Source organism: Peromyscus eremicus, chromosome 16_21 (genome assembly GCF_949786415.1).
Source record: "Peromyscus eremicus chromosome 16_21, PerEre_H2_v1, whole genome shotgun sequence".
In the NCBI taxonomy this organism is placed as follows: Eukaryota; Metazoa; Chordata; class Mammalia; order Rodentia; family Cricetidae; genus Peromyscus; species Peromyscus eremicus.
The window spans coordinates 12,087,855-12,104,123 of record NC_081432.1 but is presented as its reverse complement, the minus strand read 5'-3'; the positions used below and the strand labels follow the sequence as shown (position 1 = coordinate 12,104,123).

Genomic DNA, 16,269 nt, shown 5'->3' with positions numbered 1-16,269 from the left:
TGTCCAGGGCCCATGTTATCACCAAAGGTCATCCAGGTATATCACCTGAAATGCCACTTGGATCCAGTAGCCAGTCCCCTTTGGTACAAGAGGGCCAACTTGAGCTAATCCTTTAATTCCAGGACACACACTTCTCTGTGTTTCTCTTGATAACCAGGAGGGTCTCTGAGCCTCCTTGAAAGGACAGTGGGGAAAGTCTTACTCGGGTTCTTGGGGTTCTGGTTCTGATAATATTTACTCCCTGACCTGAGGCCATGTTGCTGGATGAGGGCCATGCTGTTACCAGGGCCATACTGATCCGATCTGAGGGTCTGCACTGCTGCCACCTGAGGCCACGGTGATATCGGGGCCTAAACTGTGGCTGAGGGCCACGTCTAGGTCCATGGTCCTACTTCAACCAGGGTCTGTGTTGATGTCTGTGGCCCATGTTACTACCAGGGGCCATGGGAGAGCTGGCCTGGGCGCTGGAGAACTGTTCCCCACACACACACACACACACCCAACACACACCCCACCCCGCCCAGCGGGAGAACTGCCCCACCTCTCAGGAGAACTGGCCCCAATGGTGCAGGCATAAGAGAGCTGGCCCCGCCCCTCGCCTGAGGTGGACAGTCCGGTAGAAGCCAGAACTGACCAACTTAGCTGCCATCCAGGGTTTTGAGTTGGCCCACCCCAACATGTACCCCATCGATGACCTGCTGGAGGGAGTGAAGAGACCAGGTCTGTGGAAATAGAGCTGCAGGATCTCCATGACTCGGGGCAACAGCAGAAGTCTCGGGGAAGGTCCAGTATTGATGGCGTCCTAGAAGCCAAAGGTCTTGAACCAGACCAACAACTCGTTGCAACAAACATTTGTAAGTAAAGCTGTTTGGGCAAAAGGGTAGACGGTGGGACACGCCGTAGCTCCCAAGGCCACTATGACAAATGAATATGTGATGGAGAGGCGGGAAAGACAAAAGAGCAAAATGGTTTTTTTTTTTCTCTTTTGTGGGGGAGGGGACTATACGGGTGGCGGGAGGAAAGACTGGGAAATGGATGGGATTGGGGTGCATGATGTGAAGTTCCCAAAGAATCAATTTTAAAAATTATGTTTTAAAAAAAAAAATGCTCCTTCCTCCTCTATTTTTTTGAAACGTTTTCTGAATAACTGGTGTTCATTGTTGCCTGGAGACATTTAAGGGCAGAGTTTCTGTTGGACATAAGGGGCCAGCGTTTAAAACAGTCCGGGGCTAGAGACACTGTTTGGGGCCGAGAAAACAGAAAGTCATCCCCAGCTAGAAAGGGACCTGGGAGAGGAGCCCACACAGCCACATGGATTGGATTTTGTGGGGGAAATGGTCTGCATCTACACCCACATGTGGGGCCATGTCACAAAAGAGGGTTCCAGAGTCGACATCAAATGCACAGGGTCCTGGGAGCAGGGTGTTGCTGACCTTGGCTGGACCCCGTGGCAGGAGCAGGGTCAGCTTGCTGTGGATTGAGGCATGATGAGAACGTGAGACCATGGAGGTCCTGGGGCCCCTGCTTTGCTGAAGGAGAATGGTTTCCTTTCATGTGGTCTGTTTTTGAAAATAGGATCGCACCTGAAATGCCACTTGAATCCAGTAGCCAGTCCCCTTTGGTACAAGAGGGCCGACTTGAGCTGATCCTTTAATTCCAGGACACACACTTCTCAATGTTTCTCTTGATAACCAGGAGGGTCCCTGAGCCTCCTTGAAAGGACAGTGGGGATAGTCTTACTCGGGTTCTTGGGGTTCTGGTTCTGATAATATTTACTCTGAGCAGTCCTCTCAAACATCACTTCTCACCGGTGAGGAAGGAGTTTGAACAGGCTCTTGGGGAGAGGAGAGGAGGGTCCAGCTTAGTCCCAGACCAGAGGCTCAGCCTTGAAGTCCTGCTCTATTTCTGTGGATCCTCCAACGGATGCTGGGCACACTAGTTCACTTGTAAACCAGGACATTCATAACCTGACCGTTCAGGCAGGACTAGGTGAGCGTAGCTTAATGGGGTACCTTGGTCTCTCTATAGGTGGAAGCGCTCAGCAAAACCATGCTCAGCTGTACCCCAAGGTCCTAATCAGTCAAAGGTACTATGTTTGGCTGGTGCCTGGTCCAACTGTATAACCCTCCAACACCCAGTCCAACTCCCTGCCTCCCACCCCTGTCCCTGGAGGGCTCAGCTCTGCTATCTGCCTTCTATAAGGACTTTGGATCCAAGCAGAAAATATTTGTGTCGGGGCTACCTCCTCCCACCCCACACCATGGGATGGACCTGTGCTTCCCAGAACCAGGTCCTTTTTGGGTCTAGTGTTTCTTCTTTGGCGGGAGAGAGAGAGAGCTGTGACATTGCTCTAGGAACATGAAGTGACATGGGAAATCCGGCATAGGAGAGTCAATTCATTTATTCAGGCCTACAGACAGCCTCTCGGGTCTGGCCTGAAAGGAAGTCATGGCTTCCACTCAATCACTTTGATGGCTATTTGGGCTGCCCGCCGTATGGCCTCGTTTTTGTGCTGCTGGAAGACCCGGAGGGTAGGCAGGTGGGGCTGCAGTAACCTGCGGCCCTCGGGGGCCTCAGCCAGCATGGTGAGGGCTTTGATGGCGTTCAGACACACCTTGCTTTGTGTTGTAGAGCAGAGTAACTCCAGGAGCGGGCCGATGGCATCCACATCCAGGGCCGCGTATTTCCCTGTGGGCCACAGACCCTGGGTTTCCCAATCGTCTGCCCTGAAGGGGCTATCTCCCCCTGTCCCGCTCCCCGGGATGTCTAAAGAGCAATGCCACCTGTACCCAGCCTCTTCCGCCCTCTGGCCCTCTGTCTTTGCTGCACTGCTCCGCTGAGTCCAACCTGGGCTATCCGTTTCTCCCTCTGCCTGTTCGGTTCCCTAACCAGCCTCACTGTGTCACCCCGCGCCCTCCCCTGTAATCAGCTTTTGTAAGACAACATACACAGTATTTAAAAAAAAAAAAAAAAAGGAAAAAAATCAATCACATGTTTATGTGGCAGGCATTTCTTGAGCCACAGTTCTGCACCTGGCACAAAACACACACGGTTAGGTGCCAAGGTGCAGCTTAGCGGTGGGGCCCTCCAGCTGCTCTTGGAGGAGGCTGGGCACCTGCCCTATGCCCCACCCCCCTGAATGCTGGCTTCTCCACATCTTCCATGATTCTGCCTCTTCCGACAACTGTAGATACCCAAGGCCAAGACCTCTATGCTCCATCGTCCAGCTCAGGGCCCAACTTAGGATAGGGACTCAGAGACCTAGCTGGGAAAGGGTGACATATCCCTGGGTCCTGGCCTCTGTGTCTATAGCCATTGGCTAAGGCCTAATGGGTCCCTGGCCTTCCAAATCTTCCCACATAAGCTTGGGCTGAGGTACCCCCTCCATGTGAAGGCACATAGGGTGCCCTCCTCCACATGCAGTCAGAATTGCCTCAGTAAGGAGGAATGACGGAAAGATGTTGTAGACTCTGAGAAAGCCCCAACCTCTCCCCTTGTGTGTCTCAATTCCACTATTGGGGTCCATTGGGGAGCCATGTTGATTATGAATTCAAGACCTCCAGAGTCGTCAAGAAACATAAAGAGAGCATCATGCACAGGCCTGGAGTGGGTGGGTATGAAGTAGTCAGGAAGGCCAGATGGCTTTCAGAAGTTATGAGAGGCAAGACAGGGAGAGCGTCCCATCTAGTCTGTCAGGTGTAGAGTCTACCCCGGGTCCCTTCCCTCAGCCAGTGGTTGGGTGGCTTAGCCTTGATGTCTGCTGCCTGGGAATCCTGACCTGAGGGGTTCAGGGGAAGATTTTCCTATAGTGTGTGCCCTATACCACAGCTTAACAAGAGTAGTTATGACCAAGAAACACAAAAAGGAGAGATGGCTCAGGGCCTAAGAGTGTGGTACTGCTCTTGCAAAGGACCTGAGTTCTGTTCCCAGCACCCACATCAGGCACCTGTTATTCTGGCTCCAGGGGAAGAGGCATATGATTGCGCGCGCGCACACACACACACACACACACACACACACACACACACACCTACACATTATTTTTTTAAAGAAAGGAACACTTAAAGCCAAGGGCTCTGGGGTCTGCTTCGACCCAGGAATAACAGAATTATAGAGACCAAACTAATCAATCTCAGAATAATGGTTCAAGGAGACCTGAGTCTGAGGCAAGGTCTTTAGGCCAAGGAAATAGCTTGGTGTAGAGGGGCATAGGCCTAACGTGAGTGGCTTGTGAGAAATCACTGGCAGCCCACTGTGTCCAAGAAGATGAGAGAGGTCTAAATTTTGGACCAAACTTTAAAAGGTCCTTAGCGATAGACCAAAAAGTGGGTTTTGATGGAGCCTAGAGGTCTGAGAGGTCCATACTTGGCCCTTGACATGAGAAGGAAGCATTTGGAAAGTTCACTATAGATGCTGGCAAGCTAGGGGCCTTACTCTTCCCTTCTGCCTGCACCCACCCAGCCTCAGGAATCCAAAGGGCACCTCTGTCTTACCTTCAGTGGTCACTGCTGCGTGCATCAGGGCCCCAGCCACATTACCTTGTACCTCCTCATCAGGATCCAACAACAGATCCACCAGGATAGGAATGACTTCATGCTGCCACACCTGTTGCTTGCCCTCCAAGGGGATGCTAGGGCAGAGAGAGGACAAAAGGAGGTAAAAGGCCTGGGAATGTCCCAGGACACACACTAAGACAGAACCTGTGTTGGGAGTATGACTTTCTGCCACTGAAAGAGATAAAGAGTACCCAGGAGGCGGGGGGGGGGGGGGGGGGGGGGGGGGGGGATGAGCGTCATTCTAAGCCACGCTCATAAATGAAGACATGTTTGTTTATGTGGAAGAGTAAGACCCCACAGCAAGACAGTCTGTCTCTACCTGAGTTGGTTTCTTTACCAGGGGAGAGCCGAGCATCCGCAGGCTCACTCTGCTCCAGCATTGTATGAAGCTGTGAAAATGAGAGTAGTGAACTTCCCAAGAGTTTCTCAACCATGAGCCAGTGTTATCGCCCCCAAAAGAGAAGGGCTCAGGCTGGTAATATCACACACAGTGCACAAACATCCCAACAAACAAGACTTCAGCTTGACCGTTGGCTCGCCATTTCCCTACCTCACTGCCCACAGAACTCTCATTTGTCGGAACTCTGAACACCTCAAAGACATAGGTATTTTATGGGAACACTGTTCAGGAAACAGATCCAGCAGCCACTTCTCGGCGATACTGTGATACTATTGGCTTTCTGGGCTATCAGTCTTTACCCTGGGGCAATTTATCAAGGACGCAGAGTCCTGGGTCCACCTACGGGACTGCCCTGAGCTCATTTACTCAGCGACCTGAGGTGAGTACTAGTCCAGACACCGAGGTGAGAGCTATGTTTATCTGCCTCTCGGCACTTGACATTTGGGGAGCACATCATCTAGTCCTTAGTCTATAGCAGCAAACAGAACAGACACACTGTGTGAGTGACACAAAATCGTAAGGGGTGGAATGAACACAGACAGGCTGATGGGGGAGACCAGGGGAGCTGGGCGGAAGCAGCACTTTGGTACATACAGTTCTGTCATCGGAGCTTCCTTGGATGGGGACCTCTGGCCACAGACCTGATAGTGATAGTTATGGGTGGGTCTGAGAATATGCATCATAACGAGCATTCCAAACCAGCATCCCAGGGGTTGGGGCAGGCCCACCAGAAATACCAGCCTGGCCCCCTAGCCAGACTCCTTGATAGAAGTTAAGCCAGGGCTTGAGGGATGGCAAGGCCTTCCCTCCCTCTTGAACTGAGGGGGTGTGGGCAAAGGGGTCTCCTGAGACACAGGACTGACTGTTTGGAGGTTCCGTTCTTCCTCCGTTGTCAGACCCGGATTTAGACTGTGATCCTACGTGACCTTGAGCAAGTGACTGGAACTCAGGCTTCCATCTTCTCATCTCTGCAGGCAGATAGATGCCTCCTTCCTGGGCAGTTGTCTGACCCTCGTTGACTTTATAAGCAGTGCCTGGCATGTTTGCATACTTAACGACCACTGGCTATCATCATCATCACTGGAGCTCATCTGCTTGTCTTCCTCATGGAGAAGTGACCAATTAGCTAGGTTTGTCCAGGATGGAAGTGAGAGAGAGCTTCCTGGGATATAGCATAATCTCAGGCCAGACACCATGGTCACACTAACGAAAAGGGTACTCTTCTGACCCAGTGTCTCCTTCCCCCAGAGCACAAGAAAGTTAGAGGAAGTATGCCTGGGTGGATGCACTTGGGTTCTCTGGCAGACGTAGCTAGCTAGGTGAAGCCCCACTGCTGATCTCCTGATAGGCCAGGAGTAGCTTGGTGGCCTTCTCTGGCCCTCAGCAGAAACTCAAGGCGGTTGACTGCTCAGTCAACACAAAACACCTCACCTGATAGCAATGAGTGCCCGAGCAGCCTTGCTGCGCAGTTGGCGGTTCTCACTGAGGAGCTTCTCCTTAAAACAGGGCACAGCGTGGCTATCTAGAGCCTCACTGGCATCCTCCTGCAGGCATGGTGCCAGAGTGTCCAAGATGATCTCCTGAATGTATTCCTCCTCTGAATGCAGGTTCCATACCAGCGAGGGGATCAGGCCACTGTTGACGATGCCCCGGGCACCTGCAGAACAGGAAAGGGCATTAAAGTGTCCTTTCCCCAGTACTGATTGGCCCGCCTAGGTGAGGGGATCGATCCCGAGGAGTGGGCAGGAGGTCACAGATGCAGTACGTCTGAAGAAGTGTGGCCCTGGAAGTGACAAAAGTCGGACACTCTTTGGTTACCTGTGCCTTGAAGGCATCAACCACTGACAAGTAGTGCGTGGCAGGCAGCCTGAGAGGTTGCAGCTCCCTGCAGCAGATCCAGGTTTAGAGAGAGAGACCTTCTCTCTCCCATGCTATTATGGTTTGGATGTAAAATATCTTTAGAGGTTCATATGTTAAAGACTTGGTTCTCCAGCAGGTGCCTCAGTGAAGAGGTGACTGGCTCATCATGGCATTTACTTCGTTAATTAGCCTCATCGGTGGTCTAATCCATGGTTAGTTCATAGCGCAATGAGCTAATAGAAAGTGGAATCTATTAGAAGTAGGTCACAATGTCTTGCTTCCGACCACCACCTCTTCCTCTCCTCCCCTCTCCCCTTTCTCTGTCTAACCTCGCCCCCACCTACCCATAAGGCGGGCAGCTCTGCTCTATCCCCAGCTGCTTCATGATGCTCTGCAATAAAGCCACGTGAACACGGACTGAAGCCTGGGAAGCCAGGGGCCAAAGTCAATCTTCTCTCCTTTACACTGAGTTTCTCAAGTTATTTTGTCAGAGGTAAAGGAAACACCAACCAAACTCCCTCCAGAGTGGTGGGGAAGCATTGGGCTTCCTTTCACATCCAAATTATGCCAAAGCTTCTGGAGCCTGGAATAGAGCCTGAGATGGAACGTTTGGGGGTGTAAAAAAGGATCTCCTGTCCCCCCCAAAGATCTGTGTCCCCATCTAACAGGACTCTAGCCCAGGGGTTTTGGAAGTCCCTGGGGCCAGGCTGTGTTGGTTTCTTTTCTCGCGGCTGTGACTAAACACACGAGTGACATGAGCCCTGAAGGAACAGTCTGTCATGGCAAGGAAGGCATGACCATGAGTGGCTCCATAGCAGTGGGAACACAAAACTGGGACACCTTACCAGCTCACGCTTCTGCAGAACAGGAAGCACACATTGGACAGTAATGGGGAGACAGGCTGTAAACTTTAAGGCATACCCCAGCTGGCCCACGTCCAGCTAGGCTCCACCTCCTAAAGGCTCCACAATCTTCCCAAAACAGTGCCACTAGCTGGGGACCGAATGCTCAGTTGCATGAACCTGTAGGGAGGGGCATTTTATAACCAACCCATAGGGCGCAGAGGCTAGCAGCAGACGACGCCCCCAATAAACAGGACCTACCCTCTCCTTCTGGAGAACCCGGGGAAGCTCCCGGCTATCAGAGCAGCCTTCCCAATTCACCGCAATGAAAAGGGAACAAAAGAGAGCTAGCTCTCTTCCCTGCAACACAAGGGCCACCTGTGACTACCTCCTGGCAGCCAGCCCCTCTGCCAAGCCTCTCCAGCAGCCCACTGTGCCCACTACAAAGCCTCCCATGGCCCCCGAGGAGGTGGCCACCAGCAAACATCTCTCTTTCAGTCTCCCCAGTTAAACCCTCTAATTTACTCTAGAGAGGCAAATGAACAGGTTAATTAGCCTAAAGGTCTCTCAGTGGCAATTAGCACCAGGGAATTTCCTCTTTGCGGGCATCACCCCAGCTTTCCTTCCTCGGTCCCTGAGGATGTCAGATGGCAGGTGACTGTGGTGATGGGGTGGAGAGGTGGGGCTGGGGAATCTCAGCAGCTCTCACTGCTCCTCACATTCCCTGATAACCAGTGGCTCCTGGTGCTCTTATCCAGCCTCTCCCTGGGGTGCCTGAGTGTAGCAACTAGCTCCGCCCATTCGTGCTCTAAGGTCTCAGGACAGCTCAGGGAAGCCACCTTCCTACTTACTGCTTCCAATGAACTGGGGATTTGTTTGTTTGTTTTTTTACTTGTTTGTGTTTCATTTCCCACCCAGAATTCCAAAGCCTAGATTTGACACCTAAATGTGTCTTTTCCCAGCTGTGTGATTTTGGACCTATTGCCTAATCTCTGAGCCTGGTTTCCTCAGCACTGAAACTGGGCCTCGGTGGTGTTAAACGTTAGTAGAAGTCTTCTAACTGGGACTTGATTCTGCCCTGACTTGCACCTGTGTCTAAGCTTCCCGGAGGAACCCTGGGGGCTGGAGTCCCTGCTGCCTGAGACTACCGGCTGAGTTGAGACAGACACGGTTAGGGGAAGGATGAAGGAAGAGGAGGTCAGAAAAGTTATAATATTAGAGGTTCTCTCTTTGTCTCTATCTAGCCCCCTTCCCTTGAGTCCCGGGGGAGCAAGTCTAATGCCCAAGGACTTGCCAGCCGAGGGCAGAGCCAGGACCCTCAGCAGCTCAGATTTTGTTGGACCAAGATTCACTTTGAGGCCAAGGGGGGAAATTAGAAACAAAGTTAGTGAGGGGTGTGTCTTTTCTGTTCATTTACATTGTTTCTCTTCAGCTAAAAGACAAGAGGCTGGCCTGGCTGGTTATAACTAACCCCGGTGCAGTCTGGAATGTTGAAGTGGGGGATGGGATACATGGACCCCAGCGAAACAGAGTGCAGAAACCCACCCGGCTGCCACCGCCTGAGAATCAGTGAGTCTCAGAGGCAAGATAGTCAGAGCACAGAAAAGAGCCTGCCAGGACAGGTGCCCTCTCTAAAGGCGAGGCCCTGGGTGGCTGAAACTCCAGAGAGGAGCAGGACACCCCCAGCCCACACCAGGATATCGGGAAGGCTAGTGGAGAGCCGGCTGGGGGACAAGTCATCAGGGAATAGGTGTCCCTGTGATTCCGCAGATCCAACAGGCCTTGTAGACTGACTTCTCAGCCTGCTCTTATTTTCTTGAGCTGGACTCCTTAATATTTTCATTATCTGATTATTCCCAGCAACACAGCTCGCCATGTCTGTGAGCTATCACAGCTAATACCCTACCTACCTTCTCGGGTGTGAAAATGAGCTAATCTTAAATTTCTCTGCCGGTTCTTAAGCCAACCTCTCCAACCATACTCACAGGTCATTAGCTAGTTGTGACTATCCCTAGTATCCTTGTGTGTTTGGTGGGTGCTAGTGTGGATAAGTTGGCCTTTCCTAGGTTCTCCACAGAGCTCACATTCCTTCATGCCCACTTCGGAACTCATTTCTCTCTGATCCCTGGCCATCCTGCTCTTGCCATAGCCCCAGCCCAAGCATCCTATCTTTATAAAGCTATCCCAGCGCTCACTGCTCTCCCTGCCCTGTGCTCCCAAGGCCGCCACCAGGTTGCTACAACTGTGTAACTATAAGGATGAATGCTCATGCTGCTTTCTAGCCCCTGCTCTATAGCAATCGGGGTCTTCTAAAAGGGTGCAGAGCTATATGCTAGAAGTATGCACCACGTGGAGGCCACCAGCAAAAGACCAGGTGACACCAAAGCCTCTCACTTTGAGGTAGTTGGCCAGGATCAGGTCCAGGAGGCAGCACCCAGCCCTGGTATACACTTCAGGGGCTAGCCTCTGCTCCCCCACCTGGAATGCTGTAGGGGGCAATCTAATTCTTGCATTGGTTTTACTCTCTGCAAAGGGCTGAAGTCTGACCCCTGAGTCTGCTGTGGAAACTGCCTCCACCGAGCCTTGATCACTTATTTCCTACATACATTAACCCTCTGAGGAGTCTATAATGCCCTCTTTAACAGATCGGGGAAACTGGCTCTCAGCCAGGTCCCAGTGACAGGAGACTGGCCCCACAGCCTGTTGATTTGGTAGACATGTTCTTCAATCATTAGCAGAATTCCTTTGGTCCTCATTGGTCATGCATTGTACCGTGTCTAGGTTGGCCTCAGCAGTGCCTATAACCAGTACCTGTCCCTTCCCTAAAAGTTTAGGCACCCATTTCACAGGTGGGCTGCAGCCCCCTCATCCCCCGCGTATGCAGTACAACAGTCCCCATTTCACAGCAGAGGAACCATTCCCAGGGAGATGGTGGGATGATGTCCTGCCTCCAAAGCATCCGGCTGGCGGGCACCAACATGTAGCCATGGCTCCCCACCGCACCCTGGGCTCTCAGACACATTATAAGCTTAAAAGTTACAAGGAGGGAAAGATAGAGAAGCACAACTCTGGTGGCCCCCTGGTCTGAGTCTTTCTTGTACAGGAATGAGGTGCCCCCAGCCAAGACCCACACATGGGCTCCTCCTGATACTAGGCAGAATCTCACGGCCTGCACTTAGGTGCATTTTGCCAAGGATCTGATGTCTCCTGGGGCGTCTCCAAAGGGGGCAGGGACTTCACGAATCTGAGTTCCCTTCAGCTTCTCTCTGCTGGGGTGGGAGGAACTCCTATAAGTACCCCCCTACATGCTGCAAAAGAGAGCAGAAGAGAAGACGAACGACATGTTGCGCAAACCTCGCTAGCTTAGCCCATCAGCGTTTTCACGCGCCCTAAAGGATTGTTGAAACATCCAAGGAAGCCAGGTCCGACAGCGCTTTGCAAAGAAACGGGTGGGAGAGTAGGTTGCCGGGACTGAGTTCGAACCCCACTGAGGTATAGACAAGGGCGAGGCAAGCAGGGTGCAAGGAAGCAGGGCTACGATGCTCTCGGGGTGGGTTTCCCCAGACGCTAGAAGCGGCTTCGGCGAGGCTCAGCGCAGTGCAGTGCCACAGTCGCCGGAGCCAGCAGCGCGTGCGGTACGGCGGCGCGCAGACAGCCGCGGCCCCGCCCCTGTCTGTCGTTAGTGGACGGTTTGTACGTCCGTCGGTCACTATCGCCCAATGGGAAACGAGCCGGAGCTAGTGGTCCGGCGGCAGCGCGTGGTGCGGGGCAGGCGAGCGACAGACCCCGCCTGCGGTTGGCCTGGCAACGGGCTGCGCTCGCGACTCCGCCCCCTGCCGGCGGCGGCGCGGTGCGGAGCGGGTGGACCCGCTTGCGGGCGGCGCGGGAGGGCGGAGGAGGGAGCCAGGGCGGCGGAGCGTGTGTGCCACCCGCGGACCGGTCACGTCCTCGCGCGGGCGCCGGCACCCGCGTCGTGCAGAACCGGGGCGCCACAGCCCCGCGCTCGCGGCCCCGCCCCGCCGGGTGCAGCTCGACCGACGCACGAAGCCGCGCCCGGGAGGTGAGTGAGTGAGCGCACCAGCGGCCCCGGCGCGCACAGCTGAACCCTGGGCTGGGGGCGCGGCTGGGGCTCACCCCACCCCCACCCGGGCCCGAGCCTGGGGCCTTTGTGCTGGGGACCCGAGATCTCTGGGACTAGGGGTGCAGAGGCAGGGATGCCCCGCCGGGTAGGAGAGCCGCGAGGGTGGGGTTGTCTGCGAGGTGGGCAGGGGTTGGCCACGGCCCAGACAGGTGCCTGGGGAGGGAGGCACGGCGGCCCAGTTACCCTCGGAAGGACTGGCCGCCGCCTGACGGAGACTGAGCAGGGGGTCGCCGAGGATGATATGGGACCACTGCTCGCCCTGAGCAGCTTGCGGGTGCGGAGCCCAGGCGGGCGACCTGCAGGAGCGACGCCAGGCGAGGGTCTCTCTCCGGGGGCCATGGGTGCAGGCAGCCGCAGGTGTCAGGAGCTCCGGCGCTTGGCCTTGATAGGACGGGAAGAGAGGGCCCTGAGGCCCGGGTACAACAGCTCGCTGTTCTCGGTCATCGCTCTTGCAAGGGAGCAGGTTCCTTGGAGGCATTTGGAGCCAGAGATGAGTATCGACCTGCTGCGATTGTAATGTGTTCCTGGCTCAATATTTTTTTCCCTTAAAAGGCGGTGAGGTGTTTGGGGAGGGGTGTGAGGGCCTCTGCTCGGGATCCTGCGGTGGATCTGTGGGGGCTCTGCCTTTAGGGAGGTGCTGAGCCTGTCTGGATGAAGATGGCAGGAATCTGCCTAGGCCGAGAATTGGGGATCCTGTTACAGAGAGGAGGATGGGAAAGCAGTGCCAAGTGAGACCAGGGTTCCCTGGAGTCTGAGTCTCAGGGTGGAGGGACCAGCCTGGTAACCGAGGTCGCCTTGTCTGGGGAGGGGATTGGGGCAAGACACCTGAGCCCTGCCTGGCAGGCTCTTTTCTGCCCAAGTGGTTTTTCCCTGCACTAGGAATCATCTAGGTCTGCTAACCTGGCCCCAGTCTAGAGGAAGCTGCTTGGCCAGATTCAATTAAGCAAACATTTACTGAGTGCTGGCTCCCCCAGGGCCCGGTGCTGAGGTGGAAGGGTGGAAGTGGACTGGGCCTGCCCTCCCAGGACTGATTCACCTTCCTATGGGGGGGGGGGGAGGAATATGGCTGGACTCTGATAACCAGGCCCTCAGTGTGGTGCAGGGGGCTTGGGAGGGGCCTGAGAGAGATACCCCAGGCTTAGGTCAGACCTGCCTATGGGCAATGTGACATTTGAACTGGAGCTTGAAGGACATGGGCACAGCCAGAATGAGCAGTGTGGGCAGAGGGGAGAGAATGAATGGAGGCTGGGGCCACTGGGTTGGGTGGAAGTACAGAGTCAGAGGTGTGAGGGAGAGGTGGGTGCAAGGCCTGAGAAGCACGTGAAGGGAAGTGGACAGAGACACCGTGACCAGACACCATTGTTTGCCAGGCTGTCTCAGTGGAACCCACAGCCTCTGTGTCTATAAAAGGGAATGGTTCTGTGACCCCTGGACCCGAGCTGTGTTGGAGAAAGAACTTCAAGGACCAGAGAGGGCTCCTGGCCTCCTGGGTCTGCCCTTACAAGGCACCTTGCCTCTGATAGAGCCAGGGCCCTGGGTAACCAACCCACCCAGCCCCCTTCTTAGCCAAGATGAAGTCACCTGCCTTTGAAGGAGACAACGTTCAGCTGGTGAGTCTGGAGTTGGGAAGGTTTAAAAAACAATGATAGGGTAGGAGGGACCATTGAGGGACCCAGGAAGCTACAGAGGGCTGCCCCGTGCTTGGACAAAGTGGTGCCCCCTTGCGTTTGCCTTCTCTAGACAGGAAGAGATGCTGGCATTTGGTATAAAACTCCTCCTGTGTGCTCCTCTAGCAGATGCTTTTTTTTAATGAGACGGGCTGTGAGTAGACATAGTTCTTCCCCCTGAGAAGGCCGATGTCACCTTCTGCCCTAGATTCGCTCTCCTGTTCCCAGAGATGGTTTTGGTTTCCTCTCAGAAGGGCTTGGTTCTTACTCATCTTGGTAGTGTACCCACCATCAAAGGGTGGTACAAACATACACACACACACACACACACACACACACATACAAACACCTCCTCCCCCCTACACACACACACACACACACACACACACACACACACACACGTGTTAGCTGAGGCTCAGCCTGCCTGCCCTCATGGAGTACGTGATCTGTGCCTCCTGCCTGACCCATTCCAGGGACCTGCCATGGAACTCAGGCTTTGAAGTATAAAGAATGGATTCTTTCTTCTGTTCCCAACCTCTTAGGCCTTTTGGTTCCTAAGAATTTTTTTTAAAAAAGTGTCTCAGTCTATACTTCGAGATTTTATGGTGAGTCCAACAGTATCTGGGTAGCTGAATACAGACATCACTGCCAAGAGGCCCCTGCGTAGAGGCTGCTGGGAGAGAGTCTTCTTGCAGATAGTTTGAGAATGTGTCCTCGGTCTAGCTACTCAGTAGTCTGGTATGTGAACCTGGATGACAGTGTGCTTGTGTGCATGCATGCGTGTGTGCGTCTGTGCTTCCTCCCCTGGAGGCAAGGACAGAGCATGCCTTTGCCACCTCACAAACGCCTCAAAAGACTGGGTGTCTACAGAGGGGCGCTAGCTGCTGACTGACTGACTGGGGCTTGCTCATGGAAACCCTGGAGGAAGCAGATAGCCCACTGGTCTCCCAAAGCCCCCAGGAAGGAAACCCAGGATATCCAACCCTGGGGCAGCCTGTGAGTCCTGTGCTTGACTTGAACATGATAAAAAAGTGTTCAAGGCAGACACCAAAATTTAGCTCCAGGCGAGCAGAGGCCACACTGTGCTCTCTGTAGCCTGAGGAGGGCCCGGGAGCACCACAGCTCTCAGTGATCTAGAGCCATGAAGCAAGAACTCCGGTGTAGGCATCAGAAGCCATGGAGACAGGCCCTGGTCCTGTTACCTCTAGTTCAGACCCTTCTTGTCCTCATCTGTAAAGAACTAACAACGCTGTCCTTGGTCCCCACATCGGCTGTCCACTTTAATGTATCCACACTGGAGGAGAAGTGCAGGAGAAGAGGCGAGAAGGTGGCAAGTTTGATGCCAGCCTGAGCTGTATAGCAAGACCTTGTCTCAAAAGTTCAAAGTAGAGGGGCTGGAGAAGATAACTCAGCCAGTAAATCATTTGCCATTCAAGCATGAGGACTGGAGTTCTCCTCCCCGGGACCCACATAAACAATAACAGAAAAAAAACAAAGAACAGGTGGTGAGCTGCATACTTGTAATTCCAGTGTTGGGCATGGGGAGTAGAAACATGTAAGTCCCTGGGTCTAGCTAACCAGACAGTGTAGCCTAATCAGGCATGACCCAGGCCCTCGAGAGACCCCTTCTCAAAAATAAGGTGGAGGCCGGGCGGTGGTGGCGCACGCCTTTAATCCCAGCACTCAGGAGGCAGAGCCAGGTGGATCTCTGTGAGTTCGAGGCCAGCCTGGTCTACAGAGCGAGATCCAGGAAAGGCGCAAAGCTACACAGAGAAACTCTGTCTTGAAAAACCAAAAACAATAAAATAAAATTAAAAAAAAAAATAAGGTGGACAACACCCAGAGAGAGGCAACATGCGAGGTTATCTTCTGACCTGTGTGTGTGTGTGTGTGTGTGTGTGTGTGTGTGTACAAGTGTGTACCCACACCACACACATACAAACAGGCTCATATGTACACATGAAAGAGAAGGGTTGGTGGCCAGATCCCACTGCAGGCATGCGAGTAGGGTCTTAAGACTGGATCAGGTAAGGCTCACACTCCAGTGAGTCAGAGGACCTGGGCAGGTTAGAACAGAGGAGGACCTGGGACCAGTTGGAGTTTTTTAAAAGTGCTCCACTCTGCTGGGTGTGTAGCTCTAAGTGGGAGAGAATCGTCAAACATGGGAAGCCCTTGGTCCCATCCCCACTACCAAAGAGCGATGATATTCTAAGTAAGGTAAAAATAGGCGGGGCTAGGATGAGACCCTGAGGCCCCTTGGGGCTAGGCGGTATTTCAGGGACTGAAGATGGGTAGAGGAGGGGACGAGAGGGGATGAGTCAGATTGGAGCTCTGGAGTTTTATCTAGACGGATGCAGCTGACCCTGGGTAAGGAAGGAGACTCGTGAAGACTCCTACAAGAGGAAGCGACTTGAGGACCTGATGAGACTCTGGCAGGTACTGACCATGTTGTGGTCAGAGCGAGGGCATGCAGTCCTTGGCATCCAAGTGTTGGGGAAGCTGTGGGCCAGTGAGGTCACTGAAGACCCAGGGTGGATAGGACCTGAGAGGCGGAGGCTGAAGTTGGAGAACTGGCAGACTGGGGAAGGTGGGAACACCATTGTAATGGTCCTTTAGGAAGCTGGAGAAGGCGTCCCGGGGTGGGGGTGGGGGTGGGGGTGGGGGTGGGTTCCTGCATTAAACACTGGGGTTGGAACATCATGGGAAGCTCTGGCTACACAATCAGTTGGGGCCTTGGTGAGACATTAGTAGGCCTTTCAAAATGGCTACAGCTCAGCATTAGGCTTGACCGAGGAGGGCCCTG

At 53.8% G+C, this 16,269-nt stretch overlaps 1 protein-coding gene across 1 annotated transcript in view; it reads right to left on the bottom strand.

Annotated features, from left to right (window-relative positions):
* Nucleotides 1-2,383: 2,383 nt before the first annotated feature.
* Rsph14 (radial spoke head 14 homolog) overlaps nucleotides 2,384-16,269 on the bottom strand; it is a 78,204-nt gene continuing 64,318 nt past the window's right edge. Inside the window, exons 5-7 of the mRNA XM_059281484.1 lie at nucleotides 6,388-6,613; nucleotides 4,494-4,630; nucleotides 2,384-2,688 (exon numbers count right to left, since the gene is read on the bottom strand). Coding sequence (XP_059137467.1) covers nucleotides 2,447-2,688; nucleotides 4,494-4,630; nucleotides 6,388-6,613 — 605 coding nt within the window. The 3' untranslated portion in view covers nucleotides 2,384-2,446. The remainder of the gene's footprint in view (nucleotides 2,689-4,493; nucleotides 4,631-6,387; nucleotides 6,614-16,269) is intronic.